This window comes from Cricetulus griseus (genome assembly GCF_003668045.3).
Source record: "Cricetulus griseus strain 17A/GY chromosome 1 unlocalized genomic scaffold, alternate assembly CriGri-PICRH-1.0 chr1_0, whole genome shotgun sequence".
Lineage (NCBI taxonomy): Eukaryota > Metazoa > Chordata > Mammalia > Rodentia > Cricetidae > Cricetulus > Cricetulus griseus.
In genome coordinates, this window is record NW_023276806.1 from 17,373,745 (window position 1) to 17,394,795 (window position 21,051).

A 21,051-nucleotide genomic window follows, 5' to 3' on the forward strand; every position below is an offset into this window, starting at 1 on the left:
GTTTTTAGATAGTAATACAATCAACAATTGTCCAACAAAAATATTTGAGTAACATTCAGTTAAAATTTCTAGTATACACATTAAAAGATGAATTAAATTTTAATGTTTTAAATAATGTAATTTCAGCATGTAATCAACATACATACTCTTAAATTTAAAAAAAAATTTAAAAGCCCTGTGCATATATGTCAAATTAGGCACTAAGTGTTCACCAGTATAGTGAAATGTCCTCCTACTGAAAGTTATATTTAATGGAAATACTATCCTACTTGTTTCTAAATTTAAATTCATTACCATGATATAAAGCATTTTCAAGGCGAGTTCCACTCCAACTCTAAAAACCCCAGTAGCCACGATTCAAATGATAATAGCCACATGTGGCCAGTGCCTACTACTTCATCAGCTTTGGTACTATACTAGAATTTTGTTTGCACCTTCAGAGGGTCATGAACTGCTGTGAGGTTACTTTTGTTTGATACACCACTTGGCTAACACTTGTCTTTTTCACATTTTAAAAGCCAATTCAAAGGGTAAGAGAAAACTGCAAGTTGATTTTGGAGTGCTCACTGAACAATATTAATGTTTGCTTGTGAATGAATTCTCTGGGAAGAATAAAACAACTTTCCAGAAGTAGGTAAATGTGTTGTTGATTTGGACTTAGAAACATAAGCCGGAGGATATAGTGGCTGAATCACTTTTGGCCCCTGCTATCGATGACTGTCTTCTAGCGTGACGACAGATTTAACTTCTGCCTATTAGGGTTAGCGATTTTCACCTTCCCGACAAGCAAACTTCAGAGTTTGCACTTCTCGCAGGATACAGAACAAGGCTTTCCCCAAACCAGGCGGTAGCCGCTGAACTTGCATCGCCAGGGATTCAGCCAAAGCCCCTTTCTAATTTTAGCCTGACCAACCGCGGGACAATTCAAGTTTCTGCAGAGTGAAAAGCGCTCAAGCACAAAACAGAAAAGCGGAAGCCTAGATCTTTGCCATTCAAAATCCCCGGAGACTACACCCACCGAAACTCCACGGGGGAATTGTTTTAGAGGCGGCTGCAGCCAGCCCCAGCAAGTCCCGGCGCCCAGCCTGGAGACTGCGCTGCCGTCTACACCCTGCTCGCCGCGGCCCCGCCCAGCCCGGCTTTGGGGTGTGGCCAGGGCGGAGGGGGCGTGGCCGGCCTCGGGGCGAGGCGGGGCGAGCGCGGAGGCGGAAGTTGCCCGCCGGCCTGAGCTGGGGACGGCGCAGGCACTGGGAGCCACTTGTCAGCGCTGCTCGGAGGCGGAGGCTGCGCCGCGAGGGTCGGGAGGTGAGCGGCGGCGGAGCGCGTCGCGGTCCGCGCGGGGAGGGGAGGAGAAGAGGGTGGCGGGCTGCGGCGTGCGGAGGGGCGCGGGGAGAGGAGGACGGGGCGCGCGTCCCCCGGGGAGCCGCGGCTCTTCAGGTGCCCCGGGTGCGCGCGGCGGCGGAGGTGGGAGAGGTCCCCGGGCGGGCGCGCGCGCGGGCGGGAGCCCCGCAGCGGGGACTGGCGCTCGGGAGAGCCGGGCGCGCCAGGGGGCGCCCGCCGAGACCCCGGGCAGGCGGCGAGGGGCAGCCACCTCGGTCCGCGGGAGCACCGGCCCCCGGGGGGCTCGGGAGTGCGGAGAAGGTGCGCTCGCACGGCCGCGCGGCGCTGTTTTGTTTGCGGGCTCCCAGGCTGCGGAGAAGCGTCTGTTTCCCCTCCCTTCAGTATTTGCAATTGTGTAACCTGCCGGGGAAAACGTCGGTGCGTCCAGAAGTGAAGCCCATTTAGCAAATTGGTGGCGATCGCCCGAGTTTTGAAACAGGTTTACTTGTTGGGGCTTTTTTTTTTCTCCCCCCCCCCACCCGACGGTGCTTCAGCCGCCTTTGACTACGAGTGGGAAAAGGAAGGGCGTTTGGACTGGGCAGAACTTGGAAAGAAAATTCGTGGCTGGGCTGGGCAGGTCTAGGGTGTGATCGCCATATCCTATCCCAGGTCCTCCTCCTCCTTGACCCGAGGACGTCTGAACCCGCCTGCCACGGAAACTGCTGGCTGGGGAACCTTATTTGGCCAACAGGGCTAGGCGTGAACCTCAGCTGGGGAGCGTCTCCTCTGCTTTCCTTCTGTGCCTCAGTTCTTCAGCCCTCCCACCATTCTATCTCAGTAGGCGACAAAGAATCTCTAGATAGTCTTCCTTAATTAAAGGGCTTGTCACTCGGGGTAGATCTCTCCCCCTTTTCGCTCACCAAGGAAGCTGACTTTAGAAGTGTGGGAAGCCACGTCCAGCCTTCCTCACTGGCTCTAAATGGAAGGCATAATTTAGATAGTCCCTAAAAGAAAATCCAGAGCTCTGCAGAAATTCCAACATTTTTACTTGTTTGAAAGCAGAATAAGCTGTTATTTCCTGCCTGTTCTGTTGGTATTTTAGGGTTTGGACACTAATAACCACATAGGGGAGAGTTGGAAAAGGCCAATAAAAATATTGCCATTGCTTAAGGATAGAATATTTTAAGACAAATGAATTCCAAATGAAGCTAGCAGAAGGGGAACTTAGAGAGGAGACAACCGGTTTTCTGGTGTGGCTGACCTGGCTAGTGCTAGAAGTTTTAATAGCAAATGGGAGAAATCAGGAAAGGGAAGTTACTAATGGATGTGGGTGGGTACATGAAATAATTCTCTTCTGGGGAAGAATGGAGCCCGAGAAAGTTCAGCATGACTTTCACATTCTTCCCTGGCACAGTTAAAGATTAAAAAAGGAGCGACCGTGGCCTGTGAAGTGTCAGTTGGCTTACGGATTTATTTGAACTGTATGCCAATATCAAGACTGCCTCTGCTGGCCTTTCTCTACGGGTCCTGCAGAGACCTTTTTATAACGGGGAAGGCGATTTTGGGTGGCATGTTATTCACTCCCTACCATTTCGGTTTTCACCTGCAGTTTAACAGTCTGGCTTCCGGCGTCCTTTCGGTCTTTTTGAATGGTCTTTGCTTACTACTGCAGTACCAAAGTAATGTCACTGTGCCAGCACTCCCGTTCCATCTGAAGAGTTCCACAGTGTGCATTATCCCTGAAGTCATTTTTCCTTAGGAACTAGGTTTCCTTTGAAGTGTTGCATCATTTGCCCTCTCCTGGGTGGTACCTGTGCTGCTGAACTTGTTCTGATGGCTAGACCTTTGAGTGGATTTAAAAAGTGTATCAAGGTGGCTGACTTAGCAGTTCAGATTTTCTGAGGAGGTCTGAAATATGTTCTTGTGTGCTTTTGCCTTGGGAATTGGACCTAAGGTCTCATAAATGCTAGGCAAGCCCTCTCCCATTGAGCTACATTTCCATCCCTCAGAGCTTTGTTTTGACAAGTGTCTTCAAAGTTTATGAAATCATACACATACCATATAATTTAAATGGAAGAACTGTATGTCCTTTTTTTTTTTTTTTTAAGAGGGCACAACTCTCATTCTTCCCAAATGCCTTCTAATTACCAATAGAACACTCAGGTAAATTTTAAAAGAGCTACCCTGGAGTCATTGTGAGTCTTAAGTACAGCAAGACAGGAGGGGTGGGGGTGGGGGAGGGGGTTGGGGAAGAGGACTGCACCATGGCAGTTTTCTAAGGTTCCAATTTAGTTTCATTAATGTTGACCCTGCACTTTAGTTATGGCTAGTATAGCCTCATTTACTGTCTTGGGAGGCTTACTCTGTGCTTTGTTGGATGATCTATGAGTATAAAAGAAAACAAAGATTCAGACTAAAATACCACCTGTTCTAGAATATAGCCTAGCATTGCCTATAATAAGGAACAGTAAGGCCTTAGGTTCAATTCTCAGTCCCAGAAGCAAACAAACAGACATAAAACAATAACAACAAAACACCCCAATATTAGACATACATCATACTTCTAAGAAAATTTGAACTGTTAAATCAGCAACCTTATTTTTCCTGCTTTAATATACTTTAATATACTTTTCCACTTTTTTTTTCCCCGATTTTTCAAGACAAGGTTTCTCTGTGTAGCCTAGTAGACCAGGCTGGTCTCAAACTCGCAGAAATGCACCTGCCTCTGCCTCCCAAGTGCTGGGATTAAAGGCATGTACCACCACTGCCCAGCACTTTTCCACTTTTTAAAACACACTGAAATTTCTACTCCATTACACCAAATTCAGAATCACATGTAGATATCCTAACACACTGAGAATGAAGCAACTTTAAATTCCTTTAACTGTGGAAAACACTTCTTAATTAGAAGTTAGTGCTCATCTCAGTTTTAAATGATTTGCTATTTAGAAAACATAAACAGAACCGACTGATCTGCAGTCCCTTTGATATGTTCACATAGCTGCAGTAAGATTAAAGTGTTCCTGTTGATTACAGTAAAAAAGGATGCACAAGATGGAGGGAATACGAAAATCACATTGACTTACAATTGAAATCAAATCCTGGTCTGGGCATGCCATTCCTCCAACAAAATATTCAAGTTTGTATATGAGACTCCACAAATTTGGTTTTGCAATTTGTAAATCTGGACAGATGTCTAAAAGTGCATTCTGATAGGGAATTGACATGAGAATAAAGTTGAGTGTTAGTTAGCTCAATTCCTTTTCCTCAGCTGAAATTAATCAGGAATTTGCTGGATATAACCTGTGTTATATCCCACCCCAAAATACTGAACAGTTTTGTTGGCTTGAGAGATAGTGCATTGATATATGTAATTTGGTTTCTAATAAATATTTTTTATTAACCATCTAATTTTCTTTTATAGTTTCTCTCTTTTTTGTGGAACTGCACATTGAATCCCTGGAACCATGAGCAACTACACTGTGTCATTGGTCGGCCCAGCTCCTTGGGGTTTCCGTCTCCAAGGTGGCAAGGATTTCAACATGCCCCTGACAATCTCGAGTGTAAGCAACCTTTGCAGATGTTACTACAAACATTTGTTCACTGTTTAGTCACTGTTGAATTCTCTGTTGTGTGCTCCACTTACAACAGTTGTGGGAGCTGTTTTCCTCCTACCAGGTTTGGCTATCTAATCAAGATGCAGAGAGACGGTACGGTACTTAACAAGGGCAGTTTTAGTTCAGTTCAGCTTATTTTCATTTTCTCTGATGTTAACAAAGCTAAAACAGAAAACATCTAACCAAGGAGTCAACTCTAAGGTTTTGAATTGCCCCTTGTTTGGGAAATTCTCTGGGCTTTAGTTGTTTCTTCAGAAGTACTTTTATGGCATTGTACTATCCAGTTTTAATGGCTCCTTTCAGTTCCAAAAACTGTCCGTTAACACTAGTGGTCATGACTGATTTTGGTATTGTTTCCTCACCTCATATTCTGGTGGAGGTAATAGTTATGAGTAAGATGGAAAAAAACTACTACTTAGATCTGTGGAGAGCATGAAGGGTGTGGATCTCCAGCTAGATTGTCAGCCTATGAATAGTTGGGATTTGACTTTTCACCTCATTGGGATTTAGTTGAATGCAGAGTGAGTGTGTGTGTGTGTGTGTGTGTGTGTGTGTGTGTGTGTGTGTGTGTAGACAATGGAGAGAGGGAGAAGGAAAAGGAGTGAGGAGTGAGAGGAGTCAGGAGAGAGACTGGTTGAGACTCACTGTGTAGCCCTGGATTGCCTGGACCTTGCTTTGTAGACCAGGCTGGCCTTGAATTTACAGAGATATACCTGCCTCCACCTCCTGAGTGCTGAGTAGAGGTGTGTACCATATGTCTGGGCTTAGAATGTCTTGGTGATTCCAGGAAAGGAATAATTACCATTTTTACTCATTGAGATTATGTCAGGCACAGTTTCACTCACCAATAGGTAATTATTATATTTGCATAACTTCCTTTGTGTATGTATTTGTATGTATGTATGTCCATGTGCACACTCTGGACAGGCCAGACAGGAAATTGGGTATCTGCCTCCATCACTGCCTTACGGTTTTGAGATAGGGAGTCACTGAACCAGAAGTTCACCATGGACTAGGCTGGTTGGTCAGCGAGCTCTCTTGGGATCTGCCTTTCTCTGCCCACTGACACAGCCATGCTTTTTATATGGGTGCTGGGGATTCAAACTCTCGTCCTTCAGCTTGCAGAGCAAGTGTTTTTACCCACTGAGTCATCTTCCCAGCCTTCTACTTGCATAACTTTGTAGAGATTTGTTGCATATTCTTATAAATATGAACTTTATTTGTTAAAATACTAGCATATTGTACATAGTTCCCATACCTTGCTTTTCTGCTTATTAGTTTTCTTAGAGTCACCACTCTCCCTATCTCCCTTTTTCCCTCCATCCCTCCTTGTTTCTCTTCCTTGATGTCTGTCTCTCCCTTCCTTTCCTTCTTTGCTTCTTCTGTTTTCTTTTTTTGTTTGTTTGTTTGTTTGTTTTTTGACTTTTGGGATGGTGTCATGCTGTAGCAGGCCTCAATAGTTGATCCTCCTTCTCAACTTCCCGAATATTGGGATTATAGGTATTTACTACCAGGCCTGACTCTGATATTCTTCAGTTACATCTGCTTATATATATTAAATATGTAAATATTTTTGTATATATTTTGTCTCAGTGCATACATGAAATTCTGCTTGATTTTGAATATTTAAGAAAGGTTAGTGCCCCCAGCTTATTACAGATATTAAATATCCCTTCCTAACTAATGGAGATACATTGTTTCGTGGCAGCGAATTAACAAATAGTGTATCTTTAACTCGTTGCAGATATTTTTCTAGATTCTAGTTGATAATATACTTCAGGAAAGTGTATTTACATACTGTAATATGTAAGTGCTAAGACTTTGTGCTTAATTTTAAATGTGAAGTAGCCATGAGAACGTGTTGTGTTAGGATTCACATGTTTAGTCACGTGAGGTAGTATTTCCATATTGGAGATCTCTGATGAGGGTGAAATACTATGGGTTTATCTTAAGTTATCTTACATTAACTTTTCACTTGCTGTTTTAATTTGCTGGAGAACATTGTTTAGTTTGAAAGCTTCTTACAGTATTTATTCTTTACTCCTGTGTATGTGCCTGCACACGTGCACATGCATGCATGCATTGAGTACTTTTGCTCCTTTGTGTGCACAAACTTGCCAGGGTACAGGGTACAAGTCAGAGTACAACGTGCAGGGCATTCTTCTCTCTTTGCACCTGTGAGTTCCTGGGCCTGAGCTCAAGTGCCTTTTCCTACTAAGGTATCTCACCACCCTTAGTTTAAAACATTTCAAGCTTTGCTGAGAAAAGGTTCAGAAAAGAATTGGTACCCGAGGGAAATAAACAAACTATCATTTGCCTTGCTGTTGATTACTAAAGATGTAAAGCATACATATCTGTGGTGTGGTGCCAAGACTTTACAGAGTTTTATGTGCTTCAGTTCCCTGGCAGACAGTATTCGATGCTAGCTCCAAGTTGTGATGCTAACACAGGGAACACTGCATACCTCCATACATGCCCTTCCCTGGCACAGAAATGCTTTCCCTGTGTAGACAGAGTGCTAATTAAAGGATTTGAACATACTGATTAAAAGCAACCACGATAACAAAGCTGCTGAGTTATTTCTGTTCTCTTACAAAAGTGTCTGCCATCTCCTGTGACCTTTTTGGGCCTGTGCAGTGGGGCATGCAATTCATTCTGGACTGGACAGGATTGGGAGGGGAGAGGAGGGGAAGAGAGAAGAGAATGTTGGCTCAACTGGGCTGCAAGGCTCTTGGCCTTTTAGTGTAGTTATTTTTAACCCCTTGTATGGTTTAGTTTAAACACGCCCAATGACAGTGTCTAATGAAAATTTGTGCCTAATAGCATTTATATTGTGTCAAAATTGTTAATGTTACAAATGCCTTACTTATTTTAATGACCCTCTGATCATACTTATTCTGTTTTTTTTTTTTTTTTAATGTAGAATTGCTGGAGTTTTTTTCAGTGATCATGAGGTTGTTTAATAGTATTAAGAAGCAGTTAAAACCCAACAGTGTGCCTTAAAATGTGTAATCTAATGATTCTCCCATGTAATGATGCATATGAAAAATGAGCAAGGTTTAGTGCATTAAAACCTCTCAAGTGTTGTCTTTTGTAATGATATGTAATGGAAAGGAAAGGTATTCAGGGGATTGAAACATTAAATACCTCACATATGTTAAAATTGAAAAAGGAAAAAGTAGAAGAGAAATCCAGAGGCTTGTACATCTTTATTTGTAGAATTCAGAAGCATACAGTTTTTCCTGTGATGAGATGTGATGAGCTCTGAAGGGCCATTTTCATTTCTTAGAACGGACTTGAGCATTCCATTTCCTTGAATTTTTGTTGTCCTAGTGTATAAAAATATGCTGACCTGACCGGGTTAATAAAGAATAGAAACTAAAAACTTAGCATTTCACTGAACTTTGTTCATCATCTGTATCGTGTAATATTTTGTGGGTGGGTTTCTAAGGTAGGCTTAACAGTTTCTGCTGAACTTTCTAAGCGGTGCTCAGATTGTGACAAAAGCAGGTTATTGTCATTGTCTTCAGTTTTCTCTTTAAAATGGATTGTTGCTGCTGGAGTTTGCTGGACACTTTTTATGACCCTATGTTTATGGGAATAGCCCTGAAGCCATGGAATGTGGGGATGGGTTTCTTTGTAACAGTGTGGGTTTGTTGGTCTTTGCCAGTATATTTTATAAGGAGAAATAGGAGACTAGTTGCACAATTCAAGGCTATATTTTGGCTAGCTTTTTTTTTTTTTTCCTTGGTGGAGTTATAAGGACTTTTTGTATATAAGCTTCTTTTCAATTCAAGATCTCAAAGTTGCAGGACTTTGTTGTGTCATTATCTGAAGTGTGACCAGAGCCTCTGACTTTATTACTAGTATTTGGATTTCTCCAGTGGTCTCCCAGGTTCCATTAAATGTGTTTTGGAAGTTGCTTTAGAAGATTAAAATGAGGTTAGATTTTTTTTTTTTTTGAATCTACTCTATTGACTTTGATTCTCAAGGGTTAGTTGTAAGTTCAGGCACAATTTCATTTGGACTTTAAAAGCATAAGAAATAGATCATTTTCTTAAGTATGGAACTCAGTTTGGGGATAAATTATAGAATACGGAAAGACAATGGTGAAACATTTGGCTGGGAATTTATGTACTTGGAGGTTATAGGCATTCCTTCTAGAAACCACTGACGAAGATAAGAAGTTTTGGAAAATACAGAATTAATATGGTAAAGAAATGAGCACAGTCCTGTGGTACTGAATAGTGTTACACATATCACGTGGCAGAATTCGATGAAATGACAAATACGGTGACCAGTGTTTTTTCAGTTTTAGTGGGTGTAAATCTTTTGTATTTGGACGGATTTGCTTCTTCAAAAGGCACTAATTGAAATGGCTCTCAAAGGATGGAATTTGAATACCTCCAGTTTTTCTGTCATTTTTCAGTGTGCCGTCGTCGCTTGACTTCCAGTTAAGCTGCAGATGCAGTGAATGCTTCTCCAGACTCGCCAGCTGCAGTTGCTCTCCTGGATAACAGACTGAAACACCCCCAGTCCCTTTAGGCTGAAGGGAGAGCCTATCTTACTTTGAGTAACTGGGTCCATTGTTAGTCTAGAGCTGTTGAGTCATGGTGCCCAGTTACAAGGTTAATTTAGTATATGTAAGTACATAGTGTGAGCTTCACATGTATGTTCACTGTCTGCTCTTAAATATTAATTGCTTTCTTTCTTTCTTCTTTTTTTGGGGGGGGGCGCTTAGAATCCCTACTTGTCTGATGTGGTGTTCTCTTTTGTGGTCACAAAATGTCAACCACTGTATGATAATTCTGAGGATAGTTTTCTATTGTCAAGGAATAAAAATCAATCTATCTTATTACAAGTGAGTAATTTTAAGCTTATTTGCTTTTTCCCAATACTGGTTTTATAGGAACATTATTTTTAAGAGGAATTTACAGGTATGAAGGACTCTTCTTATCTCCTGGAAGAAATAATACTGTAGGGCTTGACCAAAGTAAGAATAGCACTTTAGACTTAGTAGAGAAGGGCTTTCATTACTTAGGAGTTAGTGTTATTCACGTGCGTCGAGAGGGCTGATTGAAGCTTATGGCTTGTGTTGGTCAGCTCTGAGACGGTTTGGTGGTGGTGGGCACGGTGCATGCCACTATGCAGTTGGCCTGTTGCCTTTGTTTCTAGCATCCTGTTTGTAGTTGTTCTTGCCCGGATTCCATTTCCTCAGGCTGAGTCATAGCCTTTTCTCCCAGTTATGATTGAACGGAGGAGAAATCAGTTTGGTTAGTGAGACTCGGAGCCCTTATTTCCATTTCTAAGGTGAAAATAAAGATTGAGTATGTGATGTAAAACTTGACAGAGTGACGCACTGCCATGCGAAATGTCAGTATTTGTGGCATGCATGTGGAGGTAAACGAAGGAGAAATGAAAAGGGAGAGCATTAATCGGAGTCACTAACGGGCATTCATGTCACTGGTCCTCAGCTGTTTCAGATGCAAAGCGCTGCCCACTCATGCTGAGAAGGCAGGTTTGATTTATACTCAGGAAGAGAGAAAATCAGTATTTCCTTAGGTAATAAATCAGGTGGACACTGTAGTACATAGTGAAGTACATGGTGTTTAAGCGGACTTTCTTTTTTCCCCTTAAAGATGTATTCTTTTGTGAGCATGTCTGAGTGTACTACAGGTATATCTGGAGCCCACAGAAAAAGCCAAAAGAAAGCACTGGGTTCCCCTGGACCTGGAGTTAGGGTCTGTTGTAAGCCATCACGTGGTTTCTAGAAACAAACCTAGATCCTCTGCAAGAGCAGCAAGTGTTCTTAACCACTGAGCCATCTGTCCAGTCCCTAAGCTGAATTTCTTAAGTTTCATACTTTGCCCATTCTCCTTCACCTTCTTTAGAGTTGAGTAAGTGGGCTAATCTACACTTTCAGCAGACACTCTAGTTTCTTTTATAGCCCAGATATATGGCCTCGTCCATTTATCTGTCAATTACTGGAACACAGTTCACCCTGCTTATTGGCATTTAGTGAGGGCTAAACAGTGACAATCGTGGCCCTGAGAGGCCTCTATTTACGAGCATAAAATGAATGTTGAGCATTAACAGGAAAGGATGAAGAAGAAAAAAATCAAAATGAAAAGAGAAAACAGTTGAAAGCCTGCAAACTTGGTCAAATTTGATATTTAAGAAATCTTGCTTAATGCTTTACCCCTTCCTGCTATGAATGTTTTCTTCAGTAAAGCATTCATGTATTTTAGAATTTAAAGACATGAGTGCTATTGCCCTGTTGCTCATTTCCTTATGAAACATCCAGTTTTCTTGCATATATGTCTGGAGATGCTTGTCTGTGCATGTAAACAAGTATATATCTTCCTCTTAACACAGGAACTAGTATCTTTAAGAAAGAAAATCTTGGCAGTTTTCTTTTTCTTTCAATGTCATTTATATCTTTCTTTAAAAAAAAAAAAGCCTGCTACATTGTGTTTGGAAATGTCATAATTTGTGTAAGCAGTTTTTAATCAGTGGACTGTTAGGTTCATCCGAAGTCTTGTTGTTGCATGCAAGCAGGCACACACACACACACATACACACACACACACACACACACACTCTCATTCACCCCAGTATATGTTAGAAGAATTCCTAAAAATGGAACAGTAAGCCGGACATGGTTAACACATGCCTTTAATCCCAGCACTCGGTAGGCAGAGGCAGGTGGATCTCTGTGAGTTTGAGGCCATCCCGGTCTCCAGAGTGAGTGCCAGGATAGGTTCCAAAGCTACACAGAGAAACCCTGTCTTGAAAAACCAAAACAAACAAAAAAAGGGAACAGTAAGGTAAAGGCTTGTATATGTTTGTAATTTTGTTGGTATTGCAAAATATCTCTGTAGACACAGGCCCACCTGTGTGATACGAGGTTGTCTCTTTCCCCATACCTGTGCTAGCATGAGTCTCAACAGACTTTGATCTCTTTCAATCAGATGGGCCATGATCCAGCTGTTTCTCTTTTTTCAGAGTTTAATTACAAGTGGTATACAAAGATTTCTACATCTTAAAGTGGTTCATTATTTTCTACTTGCAATCAAACATATGACAGAAAACTGTTCTGTCTTTGGAAATGACATTGTTAATTTCTTAGGGATTTAAAGTTCCTTCATTCAGAAGTTTTATTAATAGTTATTTACTTGCTTCTTTTTTCTAAGCAGATTTCCTCTCTGTTACCACAATTCTCCTGATATATGGCAAAAAGATGATTGTGTGTGCGTGTGTGTGTAATTGCATGCACACACTTGCATTCATTCTTTTGGAGGTCAGAGGTCAACAGCTGATGTATGCTTTCTTAGCCAATGAACAACTTTTTGGCTTTTCGAGACAGGGTTTCCCTGTGGCTTTGGACCGCCCCGGCAACAACTTATTTTTTAAGACAAAGTCTTTTACTAGCTGTGGAGTACGCTAATTTGGCTAGGCTGGTTGCCAGGGAACCCAGGGATCCTCTTGTCTCTGCTGCTCCAGGATTACAGGCACATGCTGTCATACCTGTTTTTGTGTTTTGAAATGTGAGTGCTGACCTTAGATCCTTATGTTGGCTGACAAGTACTTTACTGACAGCTGTTCCTCCACTTTTATGGAATAACTTTTGACACAGCTCTGTCACAGCTGTTTGAACAGTTAAGCAATAAGAATTTCGAAGTTGCTACCTTTGGAGTTTCTCTAGTTGCCTGGTGGACCACATGGCTTTGAATCCCACTCTTCTGTAGCTCTTTGTATGATTTGTCAAGGTGCTGGCCATTGCACGGTGCTTGGTCAGCTTGGGGGACGTCATAAGTTCACCCTTTAATGTACTGTTGTAAATTCTTAAATGTGAAGTTTTTAATTAAAGAACCCCTCCTTTCTGTGAGTTTTTGTGAACTCGGCACGCACACACACACACACACACACACACACACACACACACACACACCACACCCCCGCTAATGGTCTTAAAGCTGATTTTTCAGTTGCTGTCACTGCCACAGATACATTTACCAAAAAAGGAAGTGTTTATTTTAATGACATTAAAAATTGAACACCATTTACCATTAACTGGACACAGGATCTAAGTGTTGTGAATGTTCTGTGGGGAATCTGTTGGTCACATGTCAGTTCTTGTAACAGATGACAGGCTATCAGCTTTTAGAAAGGCTCATTTTGGCTTCGGCTTTCTAGACATTGCTTCTGATGACTGAGCATAGCTATTTGCTTTTAGGCTTGTGTTTGGGAGCCAGCACATCATGGTAAGAACACATATCATAGCAGAATGGTTTACTTCATGGCTAGGATGAAAAAAAATGAGGACACAAGATAGATTGATATGTCAAAATCCCCTTCAGGAATGTGTCCCCATTGACCACATGGCGTCTTCCAGATTCTCCGGCCTCCCAGTCATTCCAAGCTGGATGTTTGGTTTTAAGACCTGGGTCTTTGTGAGACAGAAAAGATCCAAACTAAAGCAGGTTCAGTTGACAATCCATTAAAAAACAGTTTCTGAGACATTAACTTCTCTAGATGGTTAAATTAAATTTAGTCAGAGGAGGTTGTGGATATGTTTTGCAAGTACTTTTCCCATAGGACAACTGTCTTTGGAAAACAAATGCTTACCTCTTATGGAAGACATCTTAAGAGAAGTCTGGAGGAAGTAAGGAATCTCTGAGTACATACAGCACAGTCCCATGATTTTCTTGCCTTTAGCCTTTCCCTTGAAGTTTCTCTGTACTATTGACTCAGTATTTTACAGATGCCTCTCATGATTCTTTTATGCTAAGCATTTTCTGTTGTGCTTATATGAACCTCTGTCCATTTTAGATGATGCTAGTTGCCCAGTCTCCAGTTTCTAGAGTGATAGTTTTGATATTTTAGCAAACTAGAGTGTTTGCAAAATTCAGGCTTATCCTCTTTGAGTCTGATTCTTTATTCTCAGGAGGACACCTTGCCCAGGCAAGAGATATTGAATCTTGCCTTCAATCCTACCCTATCTTAGAGCTCTAAGAGTGTCTTATTATCTGTTACATTCTTGTTTAGCTCTTCCACCTGGCGTCCACAGTTCATATAAATGAACCCATTTTATACAACTGAGTTTACAGTCCAGAATGTCAACTTTGAACTCTCAAGTCCTTGTTCTCTATTCATTGCGTATAGTACCTTTATTGTTCTGTGTTATTCCTAAAGCCCTGCCTGTTCTTTGAGGCATGCTCATATGCTAGGTGCTTTTTAAGATGTTGGACTAGTCACCCTCACTTGGGACTCCTTCCTTTCCATTATCAAACTGTAATGGTGGAAATATGCTAACCTTTATTGAGCCCTTGTTCTTGTCTAGGTCCTATAGCAGATGTTTTGTTCCTGTGTAACATTTCCAGTGGAAAGTATCTTCATTTTAAATCACTTAATTTATAGATGAAGAAACATGGAAGTTAGGTAATGTATCCCAATTTACATACTAATAACCACACAGGCCCAGGACTTGAAACCAGTTGAACTAAATAAAGATAATTCTTTTAGTCATAATACTCTATTACCAGGGACAGCTAGCTGAGTGTGTGTGTACATTTCACAAAGAACAGATACTGCAATGCCAGGGGTGATGGCGCACACCTCCAATCCTGTCACTCTGGAGATGGAGGCACATGGATCTCTGTGAGTTTTAGACTATCCCGTTCTACACGGAGAGTTCCAGGCCAGCTAGCACTATACATAGTGAGCCATGAAGACTCTGTAACTCTTGTTGGGAGTAAAATATATATTTTAATAGTATTCATTTTGAGAAGTGATTTATAGTTGTAACACATTCATGATTTTTTTAATACTGTTACTTGCACGCTAATTTCATGTTTTCTATTGCTTTAGCTTTTTACTGTAAGAAGCAGCTTGTTCCCCCAGATGGCTTCTGTTTTCACTTCCTTGTGATGTTATGACCTTTCAGGAGTTGTTTACAAGTTTTTCTGGTAGCACAGTTAAGAGATGCCTCTAAGACACAGTGGATGGTAGTTTGTTTATCCTATATCATACTTGTTGACTTGGAAAAGGTTTTAAAATATGTCTATTATTATTATTGTTATTATTATTATTATTATTATTATTATTATTATTATTATTATTATTTTGTCTTTGTCTGTATCCCATATTGTCCAGGATGGCCTTGAACTTGTATGTAGAAGAGAGTGAACTTGAATTTTCCTGATCATCATGCCTCCTCCCAAAGGCTTGTTACTACAGTTGTGTTCCACCATACTGGCTCTAAATCTGTCTGTTTTTAAGAAGTGTTTTTGATCTGTTGGTTGATCAGGATAATGCAAAGAGTTGTTTTGATGACCTTTTAATTACTTTTGATGAAGGTTTAAAAATTTAGCAGTTCATTTTATTTATAAACTCTCAGAGAGATTATCCAGGGTTAACATCTAGGAAAAAGGCTGATTGATAGTTGATTCTTCTGTAAACTACAGAATTTTATACCTTAGAAATATTATAATTAGACAAAAGTCATTGGTGTTGTGTAGTGGTAGAACAACTATAAAAATTCTAGTGCCACCAGGCAGTGGTGGCACACACCTTTAATCCAGCACTTGGGAGGCAGAGGCAGGCAGATCTCTGTGAGTTCTAGGCCTACAGAGCGAGTTGCAGGACAGCCAGAGCTGTTACACAGAGAAACCGTGTCTCAAAAATCCAACCAACCAACCAAACAAACAAAAAACCCAAAAGCCCAGAATGTCTATGTTCTAGAATAGTAAATAGTTTAACTGCTCACTTATTTTTGTTAGCTTTTTATAAATCAAGAAACACTAAATTTATGAGCTTAGATATATGTATTTTCAAAATAATGCTTAGAAAACCTACCTAGTAATTATCTATATTACATTAAATAGATAAATCAATATGCCTTGTGTAGAATATAACTTTTCTTAATTATTTTACCATATAATTTAAAGCAACTTAATTGTAATTAATTTCTATCCTCAACAAAAATTTAATATAACATTATATAATGATGAACAGTCAAATATTTGTGAGTGTTTTATTATCAGCTAATTGTATTAGGGTTCCCTGGAGTAACCAAGCCACTTCCTGCTTGTGTGTGTGTGTGTGTGTGTGTGTGTGTGTGTGTGTGTGTATGTATGTATATTTGTGTGTGTGTGTAGAGTGACTTATGAGATTTGTTTACGTGATTGAAGGCTGGGTAGTCTGTTACTGGTTGCACGGAGGGTGGAGAGCTAGAGTATCCAGTAGACTCAGTTTTCCAGATGGGTCAGTGCTGCAGTCCCATTTAGAGTGTGTGTGTGTGTGTGTGTGTGTATAGATCAGAGGAAATCTTGGGGGAGTTTGTTTCTTCTCCCACCATGTGGGTTCCTGGGATTGAACTCAGTCTTGTCAGGCTTGGCAAGTGCCTTTAGTCAAGTCATCTTGCCAAGCTTAGAATATTTTTGCTGGACTATATTTCATAGGCTTTATGAATAGTTACTATATGTATCAACTCAAAACAGAACGTGTTACGATAAATCTTTCTGCCAAAAGCCGCCTGAGCCCCACTGCCATGTGTGAGCTTTACGTCAGCCGCCTGCCCGAGTTAGGCCCAAATGAATACACAGAAACTTGTATTAGGTTCAAAGCTGCTTGGCCAATGACTAGGATTCTTATCTGTTAGCTCAGTCTTAACTATCATAAATCTATATATGTTATAAGACTTACCGGACACCTTATTGGCGTCCCTCCTTGCTGGTGGATCACATCCTGCCACTCGAGGAGGAAGGGGGAAAAGGGGCCCTTCCTGTTTCTCCTTCGCTTAAATATGAGTCTCCTTGCTATGTCATTTCCTGTCTGGATCATCACTTCTCTACTACATTTCCCAGAATCCTCTTTGACTCCTAGTCCTAACTTGCTGTCTCATTGGCCAAATAGTACTTTATTTAATAATCAATAAGATAAACATACACAGTACATTCCCTATCAAGAATGTGTATGTGTGAAACAGCTGTATTACTTATTAGATGGATCTATTTGGACAACTACAAATTACTGAGCTGTGCCCAAGATCATGACTTGCTAAATGAAATTAAAAACAAGATTTACATCATTATATTCTTTAAAGAACTGAATAAACCCATGCAGAGTTCTTAGAATAAGGCAACATGTGGTAAGAACACTGTTAAGGCTACCTAATAATAATATGTCTTATGCAGCAAATGCTTATTAATAATAACCTAGTTGAAATAGTGTTTCATGGTTCTCAATTAACATCTTTGAAATTCAGTTCTAGTTCTCTTTTTGGAAGAGTAATCAAACTTCCTGTCAAATCTCTCTTTTTTCAGATCTCTTCTTCAAATCCTTATACAGGCATGCACATATACACACATGTACCCTTGCAGTTTGAATTGAATTGCTTCATGAAGGCTTGTCTGTATCGTATGTGCATAATATACCTTTATTGAATAAGTGGTTGTGTAAGCTAGTTTTTATGTCTATTTGACCAAAGCTAGAGTCACCTAAGGGGAATAAACTACAGTTGAGAAAAGGCTTCTGTTTGATTGGGCTGTAGGCAGGCAATTGTATAGGTCATTTTCTTAATTAGTGATTGGTAGTGGAGGGTCCAGCCCATTGTGGATAGGGATATCCCTGGGCTATGGGTTCTGTGTTCTAAAAGAACGAAGTCTGGCAAGTCATGGAGAGCAAGCCAGTAAGCAGCATTCCACCATGGCCTTGCATTAGCTCCTGCCTCCAGGTTCCTGCCCTGTTTGGGTTCCTGCTCTGACGTTCTTCAGTGATGAATAGTTGATGGGGAATGTCCTGTATATATGTTTCTCTTATTGGTTGATGAATAAAACACTGATTGGCCAATAGCCAGGCAGGAAGTGTAGACTGGGCTACCAGACGGGAGGATTCTGGGGATAGGATGCAGAGAGGAGCCACCAGAGAGAGACGCCATGTAGCTATGGGAAGGTAAGATGCTGGCATTCTCTGGTAAGATAAGGCCATATAGAAAACATACATTAGTAGTTATGGGTTAATAGTTAAGAGAAGAGCTAGCCAGTAAGAAGCCTGAACCATTGGCCAAACAGTTTATAATTATTATGAGTTTCTGTGTGTTTATTTGGGGCTGAAGGGTGTTGGGACCAGGCAGGAAAGAAACTCTGTCTACAAACAGTAATAGGGAATCATAAGCAAAATAAACCCCTTCCTTTCCAAGTTTCTTTTGATCATGGTGTTTCATCCAGCATTAGAAACCCTAGCTAAGACAGTGGTTCATTTTCTTATTGCATCTGTCATGTCATAAACTATCAAATGAGATTTGAAAGGAAACTCAATACCCCTGGTACATACAACTAGATAGACATTGATTGACATTCACTATAGTTTTTGGTTTTTGTTGTTTTCCTTTTAAAGTCATATGGTATAATGAAGAAGCAGTTTCATTAGGGAACAGTGTTTACTTGCGGTAAAGAATAAGTTTAGTTATAAAAGAAAATGTATAAACTAGAAAAGATAAGCAATATCTGCCTTTGTCCTATTGCTTTCCAGGAGTGCTGGCAGTATTAATAGCCTTTTGTGTGTAGGTTTCCATGTCCTTATCTCTTGTCCCAGCCACAGCCAGCAAGCTGGATATGGGATGAGTGACTGACCAATATGCAGCCATTTATAGACAAAATTAGGAGACTGGTATTTGATCGTGCCAGTTGCAGGCTCCAAGAAATTTATGAATTATAAAGTCCAGCCAGTCTGAGCTTTAGTCATGTTAATAAATGTAAATAATTGTTGCTTATTTTTTATTCATTCTACAAATATTTATTAAATTTGTAATATGCTGGATGTTTTCCTAAGAAACTGGACATAATAATACAAATTAAACAAAGATTTCGATCTTTCACATCTATATTTAGGGACACAAGGAAGAGACAATAAAGGCAGTTGATAATAAAGCTGTAATATACAGTGATTTAGACTGTTTAGTCATTTGTTAAGTACCATTTGCAATTGCTTTTATTATATTTTACTTTAGGAAATGCTTTGGTTTTATTCATTTACACTAGGCATTAATTAATGACTCTTGAAGACACTAATACAGTGAAGACACGGTACATACTAATAAACTTCTTTGGATGGTACCCAATAGACACTAGAATTTCTCAACTTCCCCTTTCAAGCTAAAATTAAGACTGAAAGAAAAAATCCTGTCATAAAGACAAAAAATTCTTAGTGTTATAGGATGTTAGCAATGAAAATAAGTGTGCAGACACCATCTTTTAAGTTACCAGTGAAAAAATAATCTACTCTCATCCCACATTTCCTTCATGTCATTTTTCCTGCAGCTGAACAATGCAAATGTCTATATTTACCTCTTGAAGCTAATTTATGTGATAAAATGGTAACCATAGGTCAGTTGTTTTGTCTTCTGTTAACACTCACCAGAATGGTTCTGTCTCAATTTTAAGTGGAAAAAAAAGTGTTTGGGAGGGCAGTTTTTTAAAAGTATTTTTATTTGTTATTTCAAACCTTCATTTCCTCTAAGGTATAGCTTTTGTTATTTCTAAATAATTATCTAACTTATTCTAATTAAACATTTCATGATAGGGAATATACTTCTTTGTATGTTTATCTTGTTGATTATTGAATAAAATACTGTTTCGCCAATGAGACAGCAAGTTAGACAGGACTAGGAGTCAAAGAGGATTCTGGGAAATGTAGTAGAGAAGTGGTGATCCAAGCAGGTAGCGACATAGCAAGGAGACTCATATTTAAGCAAAGGAAACAGGAAGTGTTCCCCTTTTCCCCTTGGTGCCTCCTCCAGCGACGCAATGTAAGCCACCGGTAAGAGAGAGTGCCAGCCGAAGGCATCCTCTATAAAATCTTATAAAATAAAAAGTCTTATAAAATATACAGATTTATGATAATTAAGACTAAGCTAGCAGATGAGAAGTCCTAGTCATTGGCCAAGCAGCATTGTACCTAATATGCCTCTATTATTTTTATCCATGCGGCGGGCAGAACTCAGGTAGATGGCAGAGACCGCCCACGTGGCGGTAGGGCTTGGGCAGCTTTGGTGGAAAGATTATCGTAACAATTTCATACTTTTGTTATTTTATTACTCTTAGCAACCCTCCCCCCCCCCCAGCCTTTTGTAGAGACGGGGACGAGGTGGATGAAAGAATGCATATGAGTGAAAGCCGAAAAGAGGCTACCGGGTGGAAATACAGGGTGGAGGAGGAGGACAAAGAAAATTCTTTTTGAAAATGCTGTAGTGAAACCTAACTCTTTGCTAACTAAAAAATGATTTAAAAATGAAATTTCCATATTTAAAGGGGATTGCTATAAAAAGAAAGAAGGAATCCATTTTAAATTTAAGTCACTGGCAGTGTTATAGATACAGAGTGCATCCCTAGATGGTGACAATCTTAAAACTTCATTCTCAGTGATTATTATGGTAAAAGTGGGTATTATTTTTTAAGTATCTGCAGGTTGATTTAGCAAGTAGTTTACTCTTGTGAGTTTCTTCTTGGTATTTTGTAGATATAACAGGCACATGATTTTTGCTCAAATGTGGCTATCTGTATTAGGATTGTTACTATTATTACTCTTTCTACTTAAAGTTTGTAGATGGAAGTTTCTGTCCTGCCCAGTCCTACAGCCATTCAGTCCCAAATAAGCACACAGAGGCCTGTATATTAATTATAAACTGTTGGGCCTATTGCTCAGGCTTATTACCAACAAACTCTTACAACTTAAATTAACCCTAATTCTTATCTATGTTTAGCCATATGGCTTGGTGCCTTTTCCCAGTAAGGCATTCTCATCTTGCTTCCTCTGCATCTGGCTGGCGACTCTGTCTCTCTGCCTTCCTCTTCCCAGAATTCTCCTACTCTGGTAGCCCCGCCTATACTTACTGCTTAGTTACTGGCAAATCAGTGTTTTATTAAACCAATATGGTGACAAATCTTTAAAGTGTACAACAGCATTATCCCACATCAAAACTTAGCACTTTCTTAACAATAAGAAAATAGAAGAAAAGTAGATTGGTGGTTACCAGGAATAAAGAAAGTGTCAGGGAATTCTGTAGTGTTTTGTAAGATAGAAAGTTCTGGGTCTGTCATACAACAATGTGAAT

General features: G+C 40.2%; 1 protein-coding gene across 5 annotated transcripts in view; it reads left to right on the forward strand.

The window, feature by feature from the left end:
* The first annotated feature begins 1,169 nt into the window (after positions 1–1,169).
* Positions 1,170–21,051, forward strand: part of Pdlim5 (PDZ and LIM domain 5) — a 169,674-nt gene continuing 149,792 nt past the window's right edge. For all 5 annotated transcript variants that reach the window (XM_027395849.2, XM_035451934.1, XM_027395852.2 and 2 more), the window contains exons 1-2: positions 1,170–1,305; positions 4,745–4,883. In XM_027395849.2, coding sequence (XP_027251650.1) covers positions 4,788–4,883 — 96 coding nt within the window. In that variant the 5' untranslated portion in view covers positions 1,170–1,305; positions 4,745–4,787. The remainder of the gene's footprint in view (positions 1,306–4,744; positions 4,884–21,051) is intronic.